The sequence below is a fragment of the Cuculus canorus genome, chromosome 4 (assembly GCF_017976375.1).
Source record: "Cuculus canorus isolate bCucCan1 chromosome 4, bCucCan1.pri, whole genome shotgun sequence".
Classification (NCBI taxonomy): Eukaryota; Metazoa; Chordata; class Aves; order Cuculiformes; family Cuculidae; genus Cuculus; species Cuculus canorus.
The window spans coordinates 71,434,068-71,457,676 of NC_071404.1; the positions used below are offsets into that span (position 1 = coordinate 71,434,068).

The window sequence follows — 23,609 nt, forward strand, 5'->3', positions numbered from 1 at the left end:
CAGCTTGCAGAGCAAAGTGCTTTATGGTCTGTGAAGTAAAGGTAATCCGTGTGGCTGAGAATGCAAGTTTAACATGCATGATTATCAAGCTTGACTTGCTGCTGCTTTATACATCAGTTGATTTAAGATTCAAGTACCATGACAAGATGTAAAAGCTGTATGTTCGGATCTACAGGTACATTCAAAGAGCTTTAGAGTCTACATAAGAGCTATGCATTCTATGTGGTTTATCCAAGACTTGTAACAGTCAAATAATTCTCCCATTCAGTCATTCCATCTGAGCATTAAGGTCCAACATGAGAAGGTTCACTTCTCAACTGAAAGAGCTGTTAAAGAACAAAAATTCCTTTTAAATAATCTTTTAAGGCTTTTTTTTTTTTATTTCATGACTTGTTACTTGTATGTCTGTCTTGATGTTCCTAGTGTAATTCTTTATTTAAAAGCTATTTCCTTCATTTGGACACAATCAAAATTGTTGCTATTAAAGACCCAATGAATAAGGAGACCAGGCTTAAAGTCAAGGCTAATCTGAGCCTGCAAATTAGGAAAAGGTGTATTGGAATGTCTTTCCTAAGGGTTTCACAGCTCAGCTAATTCTGCCTAAACCACACATGCAAGCCCCTATCAGCTCCTCAAACTCTCCACTCTCCCCTCCACTGACACCTTTACAGATCCCACTCTTCCGCTTAAGCCTTTCTCCTACCTTATACAGAAGTTGGAATATTTAAATTGGCACATAAAGTAAAACCCTTACAACTACTGTTAATGCTGCTTCAGTTCATTATGTGATTCACTAAGTGCGAGACCATTAACTTTAGATATTTTTACCTTAAGTTCCTACACAGCACTGAGCTGCATCGGTTCATAATGAATATGCAAACCAGACTGCAATTTCCTTTCAGCAGCCTAGAAATAACTTGGTTAACAGTTCTATACCATTTCCCCCGAAGCGTCACCTAGCCCTGAACTCCCAACATACGATGTGCCCTGTTTCTCAGGTCAGCTCCTGTTTTAAGTGGAGTTTAATACGTAGAGGAAAGGGCTCACCATTATAAATCATCACTTGAACATGAAACAAATAGATCTGGACAATCACCACTGCATTTATTTTTCTGTATAAAATGCTTGTGCAGGGAAGTTTAAGCTGCTGCTACAAAAAATAAAAACAAATGGTTATAAAACATGTACATATTTACATATAATACTTGTAAGACGTAAAAATATAAGTTATTTACAAATACACTTCAAAAGCACAGATGCATTTTCCTTGATTGTTGGCACTGAGTATGCAGTGGGTGAAGAAAAAAAATATAACAGATTCAGATTGTTTCCAAAAAGTTGATGCTTTCTACAACTAAATTGCTCAAAGTTCTGCTTGAGCAAGTTTATCCATCATTTTGATGAAAAACGTGGGATTTTTTTTAAGATACTTTACAAGCAATTTGCTACACACAAACACAGCAACCCTTCCCTTACCAATTTTTTTTACCAGCCTTTGGAAGAAATTCTGCACCAGCTGAGTAAGATCAGTCACGTCACTTGGAAGCCAGTGAGTGCCTTTATTAAGTTCATGTGTCCCAACAGCTGCTTTGCTTTAATCAGTGGGGACCAGCTGGGTTTGTGAACATCACAAGGATGGAAGACAGACAGTGCAGCTTCTCTTTGATGTATTCCGGCAACTTATCATTTTCTCCATACCTAGAAAGGCAAATAAAATATAAGATTTTGATGCTTGAAATAATTTGTTTTATTGGAGAGGAAAAGATTTAGACTGGATATAAGAAGGGAATTCTGAATTCTTCATGCTGAGGATGGTGAGGCACTGGCACAGGTTGTCCAGGGAAGCAAGGGCAGGTTGGATGGGGCTTTGGGCAGTCTGATCCAGTGGGAGGTGTCCCAGCCCATGGCAGGGGGTGGAAATGCATGGGCTTTAAAGGTCCTTTCCAGCCCAAACTTTCTATGATTCATTCTATTTTGGGACAGTATAATTATTTTAGCACTTGTCTGTACATAAGCAAACCACTAAATCAAGTGGATATTAAGTTTATCCAGGCACATTAATTGATGGCTTAAATATGTATAGGGAGGAGAGGCCTGGATTTAACTGAAAGAAGTATTTCAGAGTAAAACAATGTCATCTAAGCAGTGTTTTAAGCTGCAATAATATCAGGACAGACTGTAGATTACTGCCTCAAACTTCCTACAGCAGAAGCAAGTTACTAAGTGGCTGTTTGTTTGGGACATGCCCCGTGCCCAGAAGTTACGCAAACCTTCACCCAAGCACTTCAGGTCCTTGCTGACATGCTATCTCCTTAAAGTAGCAGTCTTGGAAGAAAAATAGAAGCATTCAAACCTTACTTTTCCCCTCCTCTCTCTTTTAAATACTAGACATGAAGAGTGGCTGTACTGTGGAGACAAAGAGGTAGATGCAGTTGCACCTTTTTTTTCCCATTCATTCCTTATCCAGAGTTCAAAGCTATAGTGTTTATAAGCTAATCCACCAAGAACTGATTGAAAAGCCATGTTTTAATATTTACAACACAAAATGAATAGCAGCTATGAAGTTTACCTGATAAACGGAACTACTGTTACAGCAGTAATGGACTCACCTGGTTGTCTGTCCCTCTGGGGATGTGTAAGTGATAGAAGAAACACCGGCTTGGGCTACCAGTTGGGATCCATCATTAAACTGGACCCACACTGCTCCACTGGTCAGCTAACAAGAGAAGACACATTGTGGTTTGAGGATGTAAAATACAAGATACCCTACCTAGAACTCTTATAGCTGAAGTTGAAAGCTCTTCAGAATTAATGAAGTGACTTTAGTGTCCTGGACAGCTTTCAAGCAGAAAGAGTACACGTGGACTGCTTTGGAGTAAGCTGTGTCACACAGTCTCAAGGATCAGAATTCCTGAGGTTTCAGCCACCCAGCTTTAGTCATCCTTTCCAATGGGAGTTAAATAAAGAATTACCACTCCTAAAGAAATTTTAAATAGGAACAAACATAAAACAGAAAGCCCATTTGTGAAAATTCACAGCTATATACAGTCTGGAGTTTATGTATAAAGGCAACCTTTCTCTGTTGGGGTGGGAAGCTGACTTGATCTGGATTGGAGAAAACTGCTTTTTAAACTAAAGCTGGTCCCACAGAAAAGCAGAGGAAAAATATCTCTGTGAGGAAGCAGCATTCCCTGTTGTACAGGCAAATACATTCCTCTTGGAGAGATCTGGTACATCTGTTAAAAACACTTTTGTCCTCGTGCCCTCAAATCCATGCACATAAACAGAAAGGAGTTTAATGGCTTTAGTTGTTTCCTAGAGTCGAATTTAAATGACGGAAGACACTGAAATAGGCAATAGCGACCACGGGAAAGCTGTGGTAACTGAAACACTCAACTATTATTTTGGTTTCTTTTACTTATGTGGTTCACCATGCTATTTATCCAAGATGCTTATTAGAAAGGATCTTTCCACACACCAGTTCCTGGATTTAAACTGTAGCAGAGGGATACCAAATGTGTTCCTCAAAAACCAATTTTAAAGTTAATGACTTAAAATACGTATCTCAAGTTTAACATGAAAAAAAGAACCAAACTTCCCTCCTGCATCAGTATTCATTTCTCACCTGAGAAGCCCAGCCAACATTTTTCACAAAGACAGATTTTAAAAGCTGAGCAGAATTTGGACTGCATTCCGTTTGGTGGAGAGAGGAGCACGTAGTTTCAACAGCATTAGTCATAAATGGAGAGTTTTCATTCGACGCCACCTAAAACCCAGAAATGCTCTGTATTAGCAGCCTCACTATTAATCCAATGGATTATGTACCAACTACAGCGGTCAATTACCACCTGTCTTCATCTTTGACAGATTTGGCCTAGATGCTTAATTTAACAGCATTACATTAAAAGAACAACACAGCATTTCATATGACACACTATTATGACAGTTTCTCAACCACTTCCCTCTACTCACAAAGGAATCACTTCCCCTGAGCAGGCTTTATCTACTTAAACCCCATTTTTCCTTAGTTGACTGTCAGAAAACCCTGTCCATCTTCAGGGAAAGCATTCAGCACTCAGAGTATAAAACAGCCCTCACTCGGATGAGCACTTGACAAAAAGACGGACATAGCTGTTAATTGGAAACTAGATATTAAACACTGAGAGAAGAGTTCCACAGCACACGCGATCTGCTATAGGTTTAGAGAGACAAAAGCAATGAATCAAGAATAACAGAGGATCAAACTCTGGAGGACTTTCGGACATCACCACTGCTACCATTTAGGAGTAACAGGGTGGCTTCTATGGAAGTTCTACTACTCAGACACCTCCTCCCTTAGTCAAAGAGATGACAGAGATGACAGTATGCTGAGCGGGATTTAAGATTCAGGGTTCACTGAACAGATGCAAGTCAGAGGATGGCTCTGAAATAGGAGAGCTTAGGAAAGTGATCAGGATCCAGACAGTTACAGGAACCTGAAAGAAACAACAAGCTGTACCTCAGGATATGCAGATCTAGGTCAAGTATAAAGAATCTGACAAAAAGAGTCAAGAGTAACATGGAAAGGCAACCAGCTACTGTGTTATTTTGCTTAGAAATACATACTTCAGAAGAGAAAGCAACAGTGAAAGTCTTAAAGTCCTAAGTGTTTGCTACATGGCAAACAAAGAATGAGTCTGACTGCTACACTTTCAGGTCAGAACTCCAGCAATGGGTAACATTCTCAGTGTGAAAAATCAATACTAGTACTGAAGCCCTAAGGGATTTCTGTTGCCAGGTGCATTTCAGTCGAGTGAAAACAGGCAGATTCTGCACTAAGAACAATCAAAGAACATAGCTGCAGACCTGCATGAATTCCACAAAGTTAAGACAACATAAACTCAGTGTGCTAAGTCCTCCATGTAATTCAGTCAGCTGGGGACGTTGCATCAGGACTGTGATGCAGCAGCTGAAGCTTGGTGGGTCTTCTAAACAAGTTAGGTGACATCGCACTCAAAGCCTTGTTGGCAACACGTATAAACACAGCCACACTTCTTTGTTAGACACACCAACGCTTGACTACTTCAGAACAGCAGCCACAAGCACCAACATCCTTAGTGATTACCATTTGATGCACAGGAGGCACACCAAAGCTCTCCAAATCAAGTTGGAGACTGTCTTGTGTAACTTAAATAAGCAGTTTTCAAACTATGTTTCAATGAGTCATTTGTTGTACAGTTTTGGAGGAGTTTGATTTTTCAGATGATCCTACATGCATGTCCAGAGAAGAGCCATGAAGCTGGTGAAGGTGCTGGAGAACAAGTATTATGAGGAGCATTTGAGAGAACTTGGAGAAAAGGAGGCCGAGGAGAGACCTTACTGCTCTCTACAATTACATAAAAGGAGGTCGCAGGGAGGTGGGTGTTGGTCTCTTCTCCCAAGTGGTAGGTAATAGGACAAGAGGGAGTGGCGCTGAGCTGCATCAGGGGAACTTTAGATCAGACATTAGGAAAAATTTCTTCACCAAAAGGTTTATCAAGTGCTGGACTAAGCTGCCCAGGGCGGTGACTGAGTCTCCATCCCTGGAGGTGTTTAAAAGACAGGTAGATGAGGTGCTTGGGGACATGATTTAGTAGCAGACATGTACAGTTGGAGCTGATGATCTCAAAGGTTTTTTCCAACCTAATGACTCTATGATTCTACATCTAGAAAACAAAAGTTCATTGAAATGAAAGTAACATTTCTAGCAAAGATGCTCACAAATGGCTAAGAAAAGCTTATGTCTATATACAGATGCAATTCCTTTAGTTCAAATAAAACAGCGCTATCTGAATTCCTGCAGGACAGCAGTCTCCACAGCATGCGTTTGTGTACTTACAGAAGGAGGACAGTTTGGAGCTTGAACTGGAGTAGGACTGACAGCTACATTTCTATCCACCATAACTTCTTTTGGACAGTTTGTATTGTCCAGCAATGGAGGTGCCACAGCCTGTGGTGATTCAGTACTGCCAGGTTTTCTGAAAAATAATGACAAATTGGTAAAAGGTCTGTCCAAAAGGGATTCAAAGAAGTGAGGAGATGCAGCTTTTCTTCAGTTTACCATGGACTATCCAAAGCACTCAATGGCACTGGTTCTTCTGCAGAATTGTTTTATGCATACTGATAGTCTGGCTTAGTTTAAATCCACAGTGTACGATGTCCTAGTTCTAAAAGAGGCTGTGCAGGTCCAAAATATGGTGTTCATACACGCTGTCAAGTTAAACTTTATCTTGATAATGACTGTGATATCTGTCAAACAACCCTGGCCTCTGCAAACAGCGGCTACGTAGGCTGCTTAGTGGGAAAATTCAAATGCCAAGTGAAAAATATTACCTTCCAACAATTATTGGAAAAAATGGGACACTTCCACTCCTTTTTTCTTCTTCTAAAACAGCAGATTCCAGTGCAAGACATATACGATGTCCCTGCAATTAGAAGGAGATTGATAAGTTTTTATTGGAGAACAGTAGAACCATTTCGTAGACGTTTAGTCTGGCAGGAGACCCTATTAAAAGGAAATGCTTTCCTTAATGGTACTGAATATTGATAAGAGCTTTTTGTATTGCAGTACATGAGTGCAACTGTAACACAGCAAGACTCCCTTGTAACTTCAGCACATATTATGCTCTTAATAATCACATCTCCTCCCCTTTTAGCAGAACTAAATGGGAGACTAGAAGACCCCCTAATTCTATTCTAGAAAATGACAGAACATAAGAATGAGTAAATAAGAAACCTGTACCATATTTTTACTGTTTCCTAAGCTCATAGGCAAAAGATCCCTCTGGAGGCTGCTAACTGGATGACATGAAACAAGAGATGGGGAGCACAGCAGACAGGCCAATTAAACACCTGGTAGGGTTTTGCGGTTTTTTTGCAAGGTCATTTTTTGTGGTGTTTTTTTCTCTTTTTTTTTTTAAACTTATATAAAGCAGCTTCATCTGTTCTATTTAATCCTTTCACCAGGATTACCTGCTTGACATATATGTAAGAATTTCCTCCCGCAATCTTCACTGCAAAGCATTGTTACTGTTACCTCTACATTGATATTTGGTCTTCCATGAACACACTTTACCATCCCTCCTTATTAGTGTAACGAAAAATATGAAAAGCAACACCAGAAGGACACTTGTGAAAGAGAAGCTGAATTTTCAAGAAAGTTGCTTTGCCCTGGAAAAGGTTTGTATAAAACAGTTTACCTCATTTGCATGATCCATATACACTTGTATTTCCTTCTTCAAACCTGCTTCGCTTTCCCCTTTCAAAGTGAAGGATTTCCCAGATTTTTCAATCACACGAGTTATCCCAGCTGTCTTGTGTATCTTTGCCCCTGTAAAAAAAGTAATTTATTGTGAATTGTAGAAAATACCAGCATCTATAAAATACTCATTTCTGCCACTGCATTCTACTCTATGAAAAAGTGTATCTCTCAGACTTCATTCCTGCAAGAATATAACCACTCCTGCGTGAGCTCTGTGTCGCAACAAAAAGCCACTTAAATTGGGATGCTGATGTTAACAAAATGTCCTGTACTAAAGTTCACTACTTAAATGGGCTATTTTAAGAACTACCTTTCTAAACATTAATCCGAGATAAAAAATAACATTTAACAGTAGGTTAATTGGGTTCTATGGGTATTTTAATAAAGACTCCCATTCTTTCAATTCCACACTGGATCTCCACAGCTGTTGAGTCTTATTTTTTGTCGTAAATTCTGTTGGGGTATGCACGTGGCAAATCCAACCAGTTGATGGTAGTCTACAATGAGAAAACAATCGCTGGTGCCATTTCATTTATGAAGGGCAAAGTGGGAGAGGGCAGGCATTGCTTTCTTCAGCGAGTGTTCCTGGTAATACTATTGCCTTGATTGGAAAGCAGAGATGCACTTTTCACTAAGCAAGTTAACTATCGTGTAAATGCAAAGAGATCAGGAATAAAAACAAGGCATAATTTACATAACACTTTGCAACATCTGCTCCCTGAAGATGATATCAGTAAGGAACTAATGAATAATAAACTGATCTGTGAGTGCTATTACAGAATAAAGGCAGAGTAGCAAAAAAAAATACATATCTAGTATTTTCATCTGCCCCTGTACTCAGCAATCGTGAGACCGCACCTTGAATCCCGTGTTCAGTTTTGGGCCTCTCACTACAAGAAAGACATTGAGGTCCTGGAGCGTGTCCAGAGAAGGGCAACAGAGCTGGAGAAGGGCTGAAGAACAAGTCTTACGAGGAGTGACTGAGGGAGCTGGAGTTGTTTAGCCTTGAGAAGAGGAGGCTGAGGGGAGACCTTATCACTGTCTACAACTGCCTGAAAGGAGGTTGTAGCAAGGTGAGCATTGGTCTCTTCACCCAAGGGATGGGATGAGAGGGAATGGCCTCAAGCTGTGCCAGGGGAGGTTGAGATTGCACATTCAGAAAAATATCTTCACAGAAAGGGTTCTCAGGCACTGACAGAGGCTGCCCAGGGAGGTGGTTGAGTCACCTTTCCTGGAGGTGTTTTAAAGACAGGTAGAAGAAGTGCTCAGGGATATGATTTAGGTACCGTTGGACCCAATAATCTCAAAGTTTTTTTCCAACCTCGGGATTCTATGATTCTACAATTCTTCAACGTGAAGTGTCAAAGCTACTAAAATTCTGTCAAACCTTGAACATGCTAATATTTTTTGCATAATTGCAAAAATGAACACCTACCATCATAAAAACAAACTTCAACATCCGCAGAGGGTGAATTTTCCATCAACATGCATTTGGCGTATCTTGTGTAGAACGTAACTTTGGGGGTTTTTGTTCTTACCAACTGCACAAACTTGGCTGCATACTGGTATTTTTTCCAGTACTTTTCTAAAAAAAGATAAATTTAAAAACTTTTAGCAAAAAGTCATTAGATTAAACACTTTGCATGAGCTTGGAGAGACAGTTTAAAATACGAATACGTATTTGATAGCTGAAGGTGATTAGTAATCTTCAAGTGCTTTACATAACTATGTTCAAAACCACTGACTTATTTCCACCAACTTTTAGAGAAGTGTGCATCTTCAATAGCTTCACTTGCATAGCTTCTGTTAACATAGTTCAGAATCTAAACAACATCACAAAGCACTGCATGTATCATTTAACTAGACAGCATGGTCCAGCTGGCTTCAGGTAAAATCTGGGTTTCATCTCTACTAATTAGAGAAACCCACTTGTCTCTTAAGACCTTAGATACCTACCTTATATTTGTTCTTCAACTGTCTATATCTAATACCCTGTCAATGCTTTTCAATATATATTCTTCCTCTTCCCCCCCAAGTTGTATTAGAATGCACAAAGTAATGCTGCTGTTCTAAAAATGACTCGATAATATTCCTTCCACTCATATTTAAAACCAGTTTCCAATATGACTGAGATGACAAAAGCTTTCGTTTTAGTGTACTAGACCGTAAATGGGCAAGTGACTCCTTACAACTTCCATACAAAATGAATTAAAACTTGTGGGCTTACACCTTATTGTGAAATTTCAAAATACACTTTCCAGCTAAACTGTAGTTTGGTTCTTATACTGAAAGGACTTTTATCTTCACAATTACTTGAAAAGTAGTAGCTAAAAGTTAAAAAGTGTCCAGCAAGATTCACTTAAAAATCACATTAAGGAACATAATTTTAAAAAAAAATTCAGCTTACCTGGCAAGTTGTCAAAGTTATACATACAGATGTCTTCAGAAGGAGCAGGAGGTCTGTTATCAAGAAGGAAACCTCTTCCTTCATTTGGATGATAAACTGCAATCTGCAGAAGGGGAGAAAATGTGTTTACAGCAGCAAATTACACCAGCACCCCCTACTTTTAACAGGTATGGAAAAAAGTCACAGTTTAATTACTGTAATTTACCGTGATCCCTGTGTTACTCTAGGCAATTATTTAACAGCAGCAGTTTTTCAACAAAACTTCACCTGTTCCAAAAGTCAAAACCAATTTTGTTCTGAAAAAATTGCTTGCTACCTATATTTGCATAGCTGCACTACGCAGAGGGAAAAGGAGTTTGCAGCTGTGCATATGTAAACATTGCACTTCGAAACAAATAATCCCTTAAATGAAAATAAAAAAAGAACAGGATACTCTAAGCTCTCTATACAACAGTGAAGAAATTGAAAACACTCACCACATTTCCATCACAAGATATTCTAAGAACTTCTTTCACAAGTTCTTGTGAATGGTGTTCTTTTAGAAACTCCATGCACACTTCTCCAGTATCAAGAATGCTCACCTAAAAAGTATTAAACACAAGATAAACAAGGCGACATTTACTTTCTAGCAAGATACGATATCATTTCTTTCCACAAATGCTTTTAAAAAACAGTTTCTGTTCTTCTTTACATGCACTGCAAACTTATAAATGCTTCTTACAGTTAACTGTTGCTGTTAGAGTTACCAAAATAGAACACAACTTCAACACAACTAAAGGTTAAAAACCTAGTCAGAGAGGGAGTGGCTTCTGAACCAACAAATCAAATGAAGACAGGTCTGCTCTATTATGTTCTTAAAAAACAGATTGGGGGGCAGAAGAAGATGACAGGATGAGCAAGACAATACGAAATGGAACAACAGGCAAAAGGGTGATACCAGGAACAAAACAACCAGAAAACGTACGAGATCAGCAAGGATTAATGGAATTGTTTTGCCTTCCTACCCACAAAACACGGAAAAAGCTCTACAGGAAAAAGTTTAAGTTTTCACTTGACCAAGACTGTTGTAATTTCTAATCCAATTATTTATGTAATCTGTAAAAGTCTTTGAGGAGTCTGACACAGTTAAGAGCTTTAATGCAACTGTGCAGCAGTACAAAGTTTTTTTTACAATGACCTGAGCTGAAAGGGACCCACAAGGATCACTGAGTCCAACTCCTGCCCCTGCATAGGGCAACCCCAACAATCGCAACATGTGTCCGAGGGTGTTGTCCAAATGCTTTTTGAATGTTGTCAGTCTTGGTGCCATGACCACTTCCCTGGGGAGCTGTTCCAGTGCTCCACTGCCCTCTGGGTGAAGAATATTTTCCAAATATCCAATCTAAACCTCCCCTGGCACATCTTCCTGCCATTGCCTCAGGTCCTGTCATTGGTCACCAGAGACAAGAGATCAGTGCCTGCTCCTCCTCCTCCTCCCCTTGCGAGGAAGCTGTAGACTGCAACAAGGTCTCCCCTCAGTTTCCTCTTTTCCAGGCTGAACAGACCAAGCGACTTCAGCTGCTCCTCATATGATTTCCTCTCTAGACACTTCACCAACTTTTTGGCCTCCTCTGGACAGTGGCTTTACATCCTTTTTACACTCTGGCACTCAAAACTGCACACAATACTCAAGGTGGGGCTGCACCAGTGCAGAGTAGAGCAGGACAATCCCCTCCTTGACCCTTTACCAGCTGGGAATGCCATACTGGATGCACCCCAGGACCAGGGCACTCTGGTGGCTCACATTCTACAGTATGAACTGTAAGAAGCAAATACGCACCTATTGTTAGGATTGCCTACGCTTTCTTTGCTTGTCAAAAGCAATGCTGAGTCACTGTTTGCAGGAAGTGACCACAAGTATTCCATATACAAAAACTAAGATGCATTTCACTACTAAAACTTTACATTACAACTGCTTTGAGTTTACCAAGTGATTTTATAGAGATAGCCACGCTGTATTTAATATTGAAGTTGTTTCCATTTAAGAGCTGACACATACCACTGCATTTTTTGTCTTTTGCCTGATGGGTTTTAGCCTGAGAGCACTGAGAGGTGACACTATACTTCGCAGCGCAGGTTTCTGATGAGCTGGTGGTTCTTTGCCCCACATTTGGTTTTGTTCTGAAGTTGGCCAAGGGCCATACACAGGAGATGGCTGAATATTCTCAGATTTGCAGAGAACTTCAGGGATGTATTTCTTTGGGTTTCTCTGGTTTAAAGAATGAGGGTAGTCGACAGGTGCATCCTGATTCCTTATATCTTTTAAGGTGTTCCATGCATTTCTTGATGCGTCTTGCTGCACATCCAGGTGATACCGAAAACCTCCATGTGCATTATTGTTGCCAGCTAGATCTGCAAGTGGTCTCAGCGGAGCTGAAAGCATCACAAAGGTACATTTGAGATTTAGAATCACAGTCAGTCAGAAGAAAAAAAGCTATTATGCATTTTAAAGCTTTTCAAAATATCATCTTAGGAGGTATGTGTAAGTAGGGAATGGGATTTCTTTAAACCTCAGTCCAAATTATTTAGGCTATAAAACTTTAGTACCACTCCATACCAGTGCTAACAGAATTCCAGTGCTACTTAAACTATTATTACTTTTCAGTTATGATGTCCTTCAGCCTCAGCACATATCAAATCATGTTGGAAAACTGTTTATAAACAAAATATTAAGACTTAAAATGGATACTTAAACAACAATTAGTCTATTCTCTTGAAACACAGCTTACTTGCCATTCAGATAACTACCAGTACCAAGTTTCATTTAAGTTGCAGCTTATCTAACCAGTGTTTTAGCATCAAGCAGAGGTTTTAGTATTCAAGATGCGAAATGCACGCTCCAAACCCCTTCTTTTATTCCACTTGTCACTCTTTAAAACACAAAACCCTATTTTTATATTTACGCCTCCTATAACTGCTTCCCTCCTTTTGATATTTAAGCCCCTGATCAACTTTCGCCTCACCCACATGAATACTGCACTCCTCCTGCCATGCTGCACAGCAGTTGAGAAGGGACCAAAAATTAAATAGGATTACTCAGACCATGCCATATGAGTCCAATTCCCTGTAGACAGGAAGGGAGTCCACTACTATCAAAACAAAAAAGGCCAGAATGGATTTGTGATTTAGTTTTATGATTATATTACATTATAAATGATGTAATATGATCCATGACAAAACACCTCCTTCCCATCTGTGTCTTTTGTCCTTTCCTCCATCCCCACCTTCTGCAGCTTCATTATCTTTCTCATTCACTAGGGTCCCATTTTCCCTTAGTGTGTTTGCACAACTAAATTAACCTGGCTTTTGAGTCACCTGCCAATTTTTTTTGTCTCGTATTCATATTTACAAATGTTTCAGGTCACAACTGAATCATTACGGCAGGTTCTAAAATTCTGTTTTCCTCAATTTTTGCCTTATTTATTGCTAAAATACTAGAAAAGAATGACCTCATCTTAGGAAGCTAAATACTTAAATCCAATGTACTAGTTCTTCACTTTTATGAAGGCAGTTACATATAGTTTGTTATATCAACGCAACGACTCGGGAGAAACACTAACTACAAAACCTGAAATTAATTCCTACCTCAGGAAACTAAAGTTGTAGAGCGTAGTCCACAAGAGAGAACAAAACAATGTTTTCAATGGGGTATTTGTTGCTTAGGAATGATTCTACAGATTAGCCATGCTGAAAATTATTTTGCCTCTTTCAGTATCTGTGTCAATTCGTTGCAGTGACAAGCACAGCGTCTCCTGTGCTTTTCATTCCGACAAAAAGCCTGTCTGCAGTAGCCTCTTAACATCCAACCACTTCTAATTTGGATGCCAGCATTGCTCTCCAGTATCAGAGTTACTTGGCCATACAGGTAGCCCTTCTGTCACAAGTTTCATGAAATAAGATATAGAAAACCCACAGAAACATTTGCAAGTCCTTACTTGAGTGCAGAAAATGTACAACTCATTAGTAACACACCGTTTGTTTGCACGCTTCCAAGCCATTGCTGCATTGTTTCAGCCTGGGGCTTCTGTTCTAACAAACCGACCTGGAGCTTCATCGGGCAGAGAGAGTTTGAGCTGCAAAATAAAAGTTACAGGTGTAATCCAGATTACATCCAAGACATTTGCACAACAGAAGTTAGAATGTGACAGCTGCAGGAACCACAACACTTTTGGAACATTTCAAAAAATACAAGTGGCATTTTGCAGCTCTGTGTGAGCTCTGTGTTCTGTGTTTGCAGCTCTGTGTGAGCACAGAACACACTTTTTTTCACAGGGAATGTTCACTGAGTATAGCATAAAAAAAAAATACTGTTTCCAAATGCAATGAAGAGTTATTACCAAATTTTAGCACAAAGTTTAAGCCTGTTACCACTCACTGGTCGACTCTTAGAACTGAAATAAAAGCACCTCTGATAACGCTGCCAGCAGCAGCTGTTCTTGTATCGAGCTCTTAATTCACATTATAGGAAACAACCTCAGAAGTCACGGGGCTGATGCCCATGATCCCAGTGGATCGCATTCAGCATAAGAAATACACAGCCGAAATACGGAGGCAATCTTATCACCTAAAATAATTTGGTTTTATATAAAATATAGCAAATCCCTAAGACTATAAAGATTTTCTTACCAGCTTTTTAGACAATGATATATGCAGCCACAAGTGAACTCAGCTATAACCCACGTGTGGAAGAACAAAGAATACACACAACAGTTACTGCAGAATCACTGACCACTTGTCAATTCACACTAAGCTCCCGCGAGGTTTTCCTTTCTCTTCAGTCTATACCTGTCCTTTCTTTTCGTGATAATCACTGCTTTAGCATTCACAAGGACTCACTTATCACAGTCTCTCACCCCTCAACAAAATATAAGCATCTAACTTAGGTCTTAAGAACCCTGAATTTAAGATTGCTGTGCAGGCCAACTATAGATGTAAGAAGGGGCTTATGTCAAACACTTGTGATCAGTCAAGGAAAACCTTTTACTCCATTTATTTTTTCTACAAGGCAAAGCACTCTTTTTCATTTTCCCTGAACTCATTTGCAAAAAGAAAAACATCTGAAACCATGACACAAAGCTGCCACTTCTTAATGCAGCGAGAATTGCAAGAACTAATGGAATAGTCCTTGTATTAAAATAGGAAAGATGTCTTTGACATTCTGCTGATGGAAAAAACAAAGCAAATTTCTGAGCACAGACTGAGTTAATGGCTTATTCCACAGCAGTGCACATGAAGAGAGTTGAGGCCTTCAGCAACACAAAAAACAGAGTATCACTTGTAGATTTGACAGCTGAGCTGGTTTGCATCAGCTGGGCAAGTCCATGAATGTATAGAAAGAAGCCAGGATTTTCACCCAGAAACTACAGCTAAGGACAGTACTAAGTTTCAGATTGTTATCTTTGCATGCTATTTTCCTTTCTGGCATGCCAGCTTTATCACCTAACCTTGTATTTAATTTGGCTTGTTTCCTTTACCTTGTCCAAGCACGACAGAAAGAAAACCCCAGAGTAGCATGTAAAAGCATTGCTAATCACACTCTGGATGCCTCCTACTTTGTCTGTGTCTCCTCTACAATGAAGAATCAGCAAGGCTCTCCACAATTACTGTGGGGAAAGAAATACTTGACTTGCTGCACATGGAAATAAGTTAATAATAGAGAACTACCAGGATAAATAAAAGATCTATCTAGCTCATGCGCTGCATCTAGGAGCCTGAAGACAGGGACAGCAAGGAGGAAAATCTCCACATAGCAACAGCATCAACTATCACCTTTTTGTTTGGTATCCACACTACAAGCGGATACTCGTCACAGCTTAGTTACAGGAAAAATCATGCATTTAACACATAGGCAGCTCTAAATTTCATCTTAATAAAAACTGATTCTTACTGTGGTTGATCTTTTACAGGTGGAGATATTTTCCCTTCAAATGAACCAGAACTACTAGAAGTCTTCTCCTTAAATATTTCAACTATATCAGTATAGCTGTTCACAGGTGAAAAACATTCCATATTTTCCCTTGTTCCTACTTTAGGCTTGGAAAGCAGTTCCATAGAGTGACATCTCTCAACAATATTTGATATGCCTTGAGTCTGACTATGTGATGCGCCAGACCTATCTGAAGAGTGGGCTCTTCGGAGGTAGCGCGAATGTGGTCTGTCTTCAGCAAGCTGCATGGTTCTTCCCCTGCCAGTTACGCCAATTTCTTTTCCCTGAATTCCCCACTGATTAAAAGAATTGCTTCCATCTACAGAAGAAGCACTGCTGGAATTCTTGGTTTTAGGAAAAAAAGTTATTTTATTTGGGAGTGGCTGTCCAACTAACAGCTTCTTCTTCTCCTTCAAGCAGCCACTGGTACTGATGTTTGAAGAACCTGTGAAGGTTGTAGAGATGGTAGCATTTCCACTGTCCATGGAATCTTCTGAAGTTCCCGAATCTTTACTCCGTGCAGAGCTACACCTAGACATAAAAGGATGATCCAACACTGAGGAAAGACTTAAACGATCTGCTGGATTTTTGCGAAGTAACCTATGTATAAGGTCTTGTGCCTCTCTCGATAAAAAGGTTGGCATCTCATAATCTGCTAACACTACTTTATTCAGCGTGTTCTTGACTGTGTCAGTGTCAAAAGGTGGCTTTCCAATAAGGAGAGTGTAAAACATACAGCCCAAAGACCACACATCAGATTCAAGTCCATGTGGACTCCTCGTGGCTATCTCTGGAGAAATGTAATTTGGAGTTCCACACATGGTATAATGCTTTTCATGAGGCATTTTCAGCTGAGTTGCCAGTCCAAAATCAGCAATCTTGACATTCATATTATTGGTGAGTAAGATATTAGAAAGGGTGAGGTCCCGGTGCAGTATTCCATGAGAATGAAGATACAGCATACCCGTGATAATTTGATGCAAGAAGTGTCGGGCTGTCAAAACAAACTCAGATATTTTAGTCAAATAAGTGAAATCACAGCTGTGAAAGTAACAACTTCTTGAAGTCTGCTACTGTTCTTGATTTTTTTTTTTCCCCCTTAGATAATGAGGATGTCACAAGGATGTTTAAGTATTGCACTAATGAGTTTGGAATTAACCTTCTGCTTTTTGCTTTAAGTAATACAGCATGCCTGTGTTCTAAGATAGTCCATAAAAAAACAAGTGTTCTGTAATGCAGTAATTGCGTTTTTTCTTTGCCCACAGAAAAATGCAAACAGGACTGGAGATATTTTTGATTGGCCTAAAGTTTTTAAAATGAAATTTTTAGGAATTTAAAAAGTTAAGCTGCTCCACGCTTTCAGAAACAGCAAATGCACAAAATCCAGCAGCTTCACTATGTGCAAATTACAGAATTTTCAGTGCTTTCCATAAGAAAGAGAGGCAAAACCATATCAGAATTTCTCCTCAGTTGCCAGTCCTTCAAAAATTCTAGGTGCGTTGTCGAATTGGCAGTTTCCTTGCTAACCCAGCCCTTCAGCAACACAGTTACCTGCATTATGATCATTTCCACACACCTCATAACACAGCAACTATTTCCAAGGATATTAAATGCGCAACATGCACTTGCAGCCCAGAAGGCCAACCGTATCTTGGGCTGCACCAAAAGAAGCATGGCCAGCAGAGCAAGGGAGGAGATTCTGCCCCTCTACTCTGCTCTGGTGAGACCCCACCTGGAATACTGCGTGGAGCCCTCAGCATAGGAAAAACACGGACCTGTTGGAGTGGGTCCAGAGGAGGCCACTAAAATGATCAAAGGCCTGGAATATGTACCCTATGAAGAGAGGCTGAGAGAGTTGTTGAGAAGACTCCCAGGAGGCCTTACTCCAGCCTTTCAATACTGAAAGAGGGCTTATAAGAAACATGGGGAAAAAACATTTTCGCAGGGCCTGTAGCAACAGGACAAGAAGTAATCATTTTAAACTAAAAGCAAAGAAGTTTAGACTACATGTCAGGAAGAATTTTTTTTTGCTGAGGGTGGTGAAACACTGGCACAGGTTGCCCAGAGAGGTGCCCCATCCCTGGAAACATTCAAGCTCAGCCTGGACAGGGCTCTGAGCAACCTGATGCAGTTGAAGGTGTCCCTGCTTACTCTGCAGGGGGTTGGACTGGATGGCCTCCGTAGTCTCTTCCAACCGAAACCATTCTATGATTCTAAATAAGGCAAACTATACTCTGGAAGGCTTTCTAACTGATGACGTAATATGGTAATACCGAGGTGAAAAGCTGCAACAAAAAGAAAGCAAATCCGTGGGTGTGAAGTTGGCAGTTTTCCTTTGTGGAACTTCCCAGTCTTGATCTATACTTTAACATCAATTTACATGCAAAGATAAACTCTACTTTCTAAACACCTCTACCTTCTAAGTTTGCCGTCTATTTGTTTTCAACCCCAGATAGCACAAATTACTGTAAAATGGCATAAACAGAAATAAAAGGACACAGAAATTCAAGTAAGGATGTGTAATAGTCATTAATCTCTAGATTATCAATTATCAGAAGATTCTAAACTATACAAACCGGTTCAGAGTGATGGCAATTTTAAATATCCTTTTGCTAGAATTAAATATTGAATAAGCCAATACATAAAAGCAAAGAGAGCTACAAAGAAAAAAATAAATCACACCTTCTTCTTCTGAAAAGGGTTTCTTCCTGTTCTTGATGTATCTGCTCATTTCACCATTGTGACACATCTCAAGTATCAAGTATACGTAGTTACTATCTTCAAAGTAGTTATAAAGCTGGAACATAGAACCATGAAAACATTAAAATACATTTTGTAGACTGTACAGCAAGACACACACAGTCCTCGCTACAAAAACACGATTCTTACCTCAAGTATAGATGGGTGCTTTAGCTGGCAATGTATTTTCACCTCATTTTGAACCCTCTGTACCATTCCAACTTTGTGCATGGCTTTTTTATCTATCTGTAAATAGATCACAGTATATTTTTCAAGCACTGCAACACTGATTACATACATATTAGTTTCAAGTGACCTTGAAATTTCAGATATTCAATGCCCATTTGACTGAAAACTTATATTTATAAGCAATTTTTCACATAGTTGAACCTACTACACGCTTTCATCCATCAAGTATCTTCAATAAATGGGGAACACACAACTGTATGAAAGCAGAGAAGTTTAACATTAATTTTCAATACCAAGACTAATTCGAAAATTCTCTGAAATATTCAGTCACAGAAACCTAATTCTGATTTTACAAAGAAGATATGCAGTTTATACTAAAAACGTGACCAAATAGAAGTATTATAGGTAAGCGTATCTGGCAAAACACCTGTGATATGTGAGTTTCCTTCACTGAGTTTGTCCTGGCAGTGAGGGAAATTTTTCAAGGCATTTTTTCCAAGACCCCTCCAGCAACATGGATTTTAAATGAAGTTTTTGTGGTCAAAAAATTCTGAATTAGAACTAAAGGGCTGATTGTCCACCAACTGTTGAACATTTGAGCTGAAGTTCTTCTAACAGCCCTGTAATTTCTATTAATTATCAATACAGTCCATTTGGCTGTGCTGCACCTTTCAGGATCAAACCCTAATTTAAATATCAGTTACAGACAAATACACAGTTCAGGCCTGAATGCCCGACTGCATAACCCCAACCTGCTGAGACTTGCAGTCTTTTGGAAGACTGAGACTTACTTGGCTGGCTGCCTTACCATTTTGATAGCCACTTCTAGGCCGGTTTTCAGGGATACTGCTCTGTAGACTCCCGCAAAGGAGCCCTTCCCCAGGAGGTTCCCCACTTTGAAATCCTGCAACACAAACAAACCATCAGCCCTAGCCCAGGCTTTGAACCCACCCTCCCTGTGCAGAGCTCCCTCACAGAGATAGGGTACCCCACATTCCTGATGCAAAGCACAAAAGATGTGGCGCCCCACATCCCTGATGCTGGGGCAGCCTCCATATCTATGCATAGACCCAAACATAGAGCACCCCACATTTCTAATACTGGGGCAGCCTCCGTCTCTACGCAGAGCCCAGACATGGCGTGGCCCACATTCCCAGTGCAGAGGTCCAGTAATGAGGTGCCCCACACTCCAGTGCCAGGCAGCTTCTTTCTCCTTGCAGGACCCCAGAGGGTGCCCCACATCCCTAGCGCAGAGCCCCAGAGATGGGATGACCCACACCCCGATGCTGGAAAACCCCTCAGGCGCCCCGAGGGTACCTGAACGGAGCTCCCCGGGGCACGGCAGCGGCAGTCAGCGGCAGAGCCGCACGGTCTCCCCTGTGGCATCGTCCTCCCCATCCTGGTGGCCACAACCTTTGCCGCCGCCTCTGCCCACCGCGGCCGCCTTCCCGCCGCCTCTCCCGCGGGACGAGAGGCACCCGCCTCCCGCTTCCATGGCAGCCCCCGCCGCAAACACAGCGTTCCCGGGGGCTTTCGGGGCTGCCACTAGTGCAGGGGCTGAGCCCCACGTCCGCCCGGCGAGGGGTTCGAAGCCCCCTCTCCCCCCTTCTCTCTGGGGACAGGGACGAGCCCGGCGGGAGAGAAGGACGAGCCCCTGCCCGGGCGGAACAAGGACATGCGGAGGGGGGCTCCGCGCCATGGGACAGCCGGACGAGCCCTCCCCGCCGGCTTCAGGGATGAGCCCCCCGTAACCCCTGGGGGCACAGGGATGAGCACACGCACCCCCTACACACCCCAAAGGAACAGGGAGGAAGCGACACCCCCCCCACCCAGGGACAGCGAGACAGGGATGAGACCCCCATCGCTTCCTCCGCCCCGGGGGGACAGGGGTGACACCCCCACACTCGTCCCCAGGCAGACAGGGACAAAAAGGAAGCCGCCACTCCTCCATCTCCTCTCCCCGGCGACAGGGACGAGTCCCCTACTCTGCCCCCAGGGGGACAGGGAAGAAGCCCCCCAAACCCCAGTCCCGCCCAGGACGAAGGGAACGAGCCCTAGGGGAGCGGGGGAACGAGCTCCGGGGCGGGGGGGAGGACGGACACACGACACAGGAGCCCCTGGGGGGGGACGGGACACGGGGGAGAATGACAAACGCGCCCCTGGGAGGGGACACAGTGGGGGATGACACACGAGCCCCCGAGGGTGAACACAGAAGGGAGGGGGACACGAGCCCCTGGAGGGGGACGGACGCGGAGGGACGGGCACGGTACACGAGTCCCTAAGGGAGACACGAGTCCCTGGGGACGGGGACACGAGTCACGGGGGAAAATGGGGGAGGAGGGGGACACGAGCCCCTGGGGGGGGGACACGAGCCCCAAGGGTGCCTTGGGGGGAGGGATGAGCCCCGGGGAGGGGACAAGACCCCTCCGCCCCCACAGAGGGCCGAACCCGCGGCAAATGGCGGGGCGGCCCCGCGGGAAGGGGAGGGGCCGCGCGTCCCCCACCTCTATTCTCTCGCCGATGCAGGTCGCCATGGCGCCGAGCTCAGCGCTCCGCCGAGGATTCCCGCTTACGGCTTCTCCTCGGCGCCGGCCATCACGGCTCTCCCCGCCGCCCGCCTCGGCGCGGCCCCGCTCGCAGCCGGGCCCGGCGGCCGCCGCCCGCCCCCCACACCTCCATTTTGAAAAAGCCCGCGCCGTTACCGCCCCGCCCACGCCAGAGCGAGGCTGCGTCTGACGTCATCGCGGCAGCGCCCGCCAGCGCGCGATGAGGGGAGGGAGGGGCGGGGTTAGCGCGCGCATGGCCCGTAGTTTGTTCGTTCATCGAATGGCGGCGCTTGGGGAGGGGGCTTTGAGATAGCACCGAGTCCAGTCCTACCCCATCCCCTGCAAACCATAGCCCCGAGCACTTAATTTACCCGTCTTTTAAACGGCTCCAGGGGTGGTGACCCCACCACCTCCCTGAGCAGCCACTGCCAATGCCCAATTGACACAATACGCAGAATATTCCAAAGTGGAATATTTTGATTTAAGCTGAAGTTGTGCTTCATCTAAGCAGCCGTAGTTCTGAAAGTTAGACTGAATGTCCCTCTGATAAGCACTTTTTATTTCTCCAATAGCATGTTTTGCAGGAGGCTGAGGGGGAGACTTTATTACTCTCTACAACTACCTAAAAGGAGGTTGTGGAGAGGAGGGAGCTGGGCTCTTCTCCCAGTGACAGGGGACAGGACAAGAGGGAATGCCTGAAGCTCCGCCAGGGGAGGTTCAGGTTGGATATCAGAAAAAAATTCTTCACAGAAAGAGTCATTGGTCACTGGCAGAGGCTGCCCAGGGAGGGGGTCGAGTCGCTTTCTCTGGAGGTGTTTAAGGAACGGGTGAATGAAGTGCTTAGGGATATGGTTTAGGGAGTGTTAGGAATGGTTGGACTCGATGATCCAGTGGGTCCTTTCCAACTTTGTGATTCTGTGATTCTGTTTTCCTTCCAATGGTGTTTTTCAGACACCGTCCTTTCTTTGAAAATGGCAATGTGTGTAAGGAGCTATTTGCGCTCAACAGAGTTCTCCTGTAATCGCCTCTGTTTGGAATTCTTACCAATGTGAAAGGCAAGGTCAAGCACAGCTGGAGCAACCTCCAAATTAGCAAGAGTGTTGCAAAGTTTCATTACATTAAAATTAGACCTTGGGAAGTAATCGAACATGCATAAGGTTTCAGGGAAGATTTATACATATGCATGTAAATGGGAACGATATTCTGTAACAGCCTTTGTCTCGTTGCACATGATTGATTGAGATCCTTCCGGCATGTTGCCCAGGCCTGATAAAGAATGTGTGTTTTCTAAGACTCCAAAATGAGTCTTGGAGAGTTTTATTTGCCAACATTTTCAGTATCACGATAACCCTTTTGGTGAAGAAACTTTTCCTGATATCCAATATAAACTTCCCCTGCCACAACTTGAGGCCATTCCCTCTCATCCTGTCACTTGGGAGAAGAGATCAACACCCATCTTGCTATAACGTCCTACCAGGGAGTTGTAGACTGTGATAAGATCTCCCCTCGGCCTCCTCCAGGCTAAACAACCCCAGTTCCCTCAGCTTCTCCTCATAACATTTCTCCAGCCCCTTCACCAGCTTCACTGCCCTCCTCTGGACGTGCTCTAGGACCTCAATGTCCCCCTCGTAGTGAGGGGCCCCAAACTGAACTCAGTATTCAAGGTGCAGCCCCATGAGTGCTGAGCACATGGGCACAGTCCTTTCCCTGGTGTCCCCAGCAGCCATCAGGGTGTGTGCTCTGTGGGGTGGTGGCCACCGTGGTCCCCAGGGCAGAAAACCAACCACTCCTGACAACCCTGCATGGTTCCGACAGCCCTTCCTGAGGGGAGGGAGAGCCACCACACTGCCCATGGGCTGTGGTGGTTCCTTGACGCTGGTGGACGGCGTGGTGGAAGCACCCACGCCTGGATGTTGGGCTGGAGCAAGTGGGATGGGTCAGCTCCAGGTTGATTGTGGATGAGTGGGAATGCTGGTATTAAAAGGAACAGGGCTATCCTGACATAGGTGTCTGCACTCACTAGAGAGGTTTAGTTGATCCTTGGCTATTTTTAAATAGCTGGGCTAAATTCTGGGACGAACTGTCACAAAGCTTAAGGGCTCACTCACTGCCTTGAGTATTAACTACAAAGTACAGTTCTTCCTTCTCACCCGTCTGAAGCCAGGGATTCATGATGAATGGAGCCAAATCCAGCTGGCAGACGGTGTCCCCAGGGCACAGTGTTGGGGCCAGTTCTGTTTAATATCTTTATCAATGATCTGGATGGGATGGAGCGCTCTCCCAGAAAGTTTGCAGGTGACACCAAGTTGGGCAGGAGTGTTTATCTGCTCGAGGGCAGGAAGGCTGTGCAGAGGGATCTGGACAGGCTGGCTGGATGGGCTGAGATAAATTATATGAGGTTTAAGAGGGTCTAGTGCCGGGTGTTGCACTTCAGTCACAACAGCTCCATGCAGTGCTACAGCCTTGGGGAAGAGTGGCTGGAAA

The 23,609-nt window shown here is 43.0% G+C and overlaps 1 protein-coding gene across 1 annotated transcript; it reads right to left on the minus strand.

Moving 5' to 3' along the window:
• Positions 1–1,138: 1,138 nt before the first annotated feature.
• Positions 1,139–21,244, minus strand: PLK4 (polo like kinase 4). Its single transcript, XM_054065349.1, has 16 exons — positions 21,084–21,244; positions 19,388–19,483; positions 18,541–18,636; positions 18,334–18,448; positions 15,613–16,645; positions 13,698–13,798; positions 11,725–12,098; positions 10,163–10,267; positions 9,687–9,789; positions 8,715–8,864; positions 7,218–7,348; positions 6,352–6,443; positions 5,858–5,996; positions 3,626–3,766; positions 2,610–2,716; positions 1,139–1,698 (listed from the first exon to the last, which is right to left on the minus strand). Exons 1-16 carry the CDS (start codon positions 21,111–21,113, stop codon positions 1,599–1,601), a joined length of 2,913 nt encoding a protein of 970 aa, XP_053921324.1. The 5' UTR covers positions 21,114–21,244; the 3' UTR covers positions 1,139–1,598.
• Positions 21,245–23,609: the final 2,365 nt, after the last annotated feature.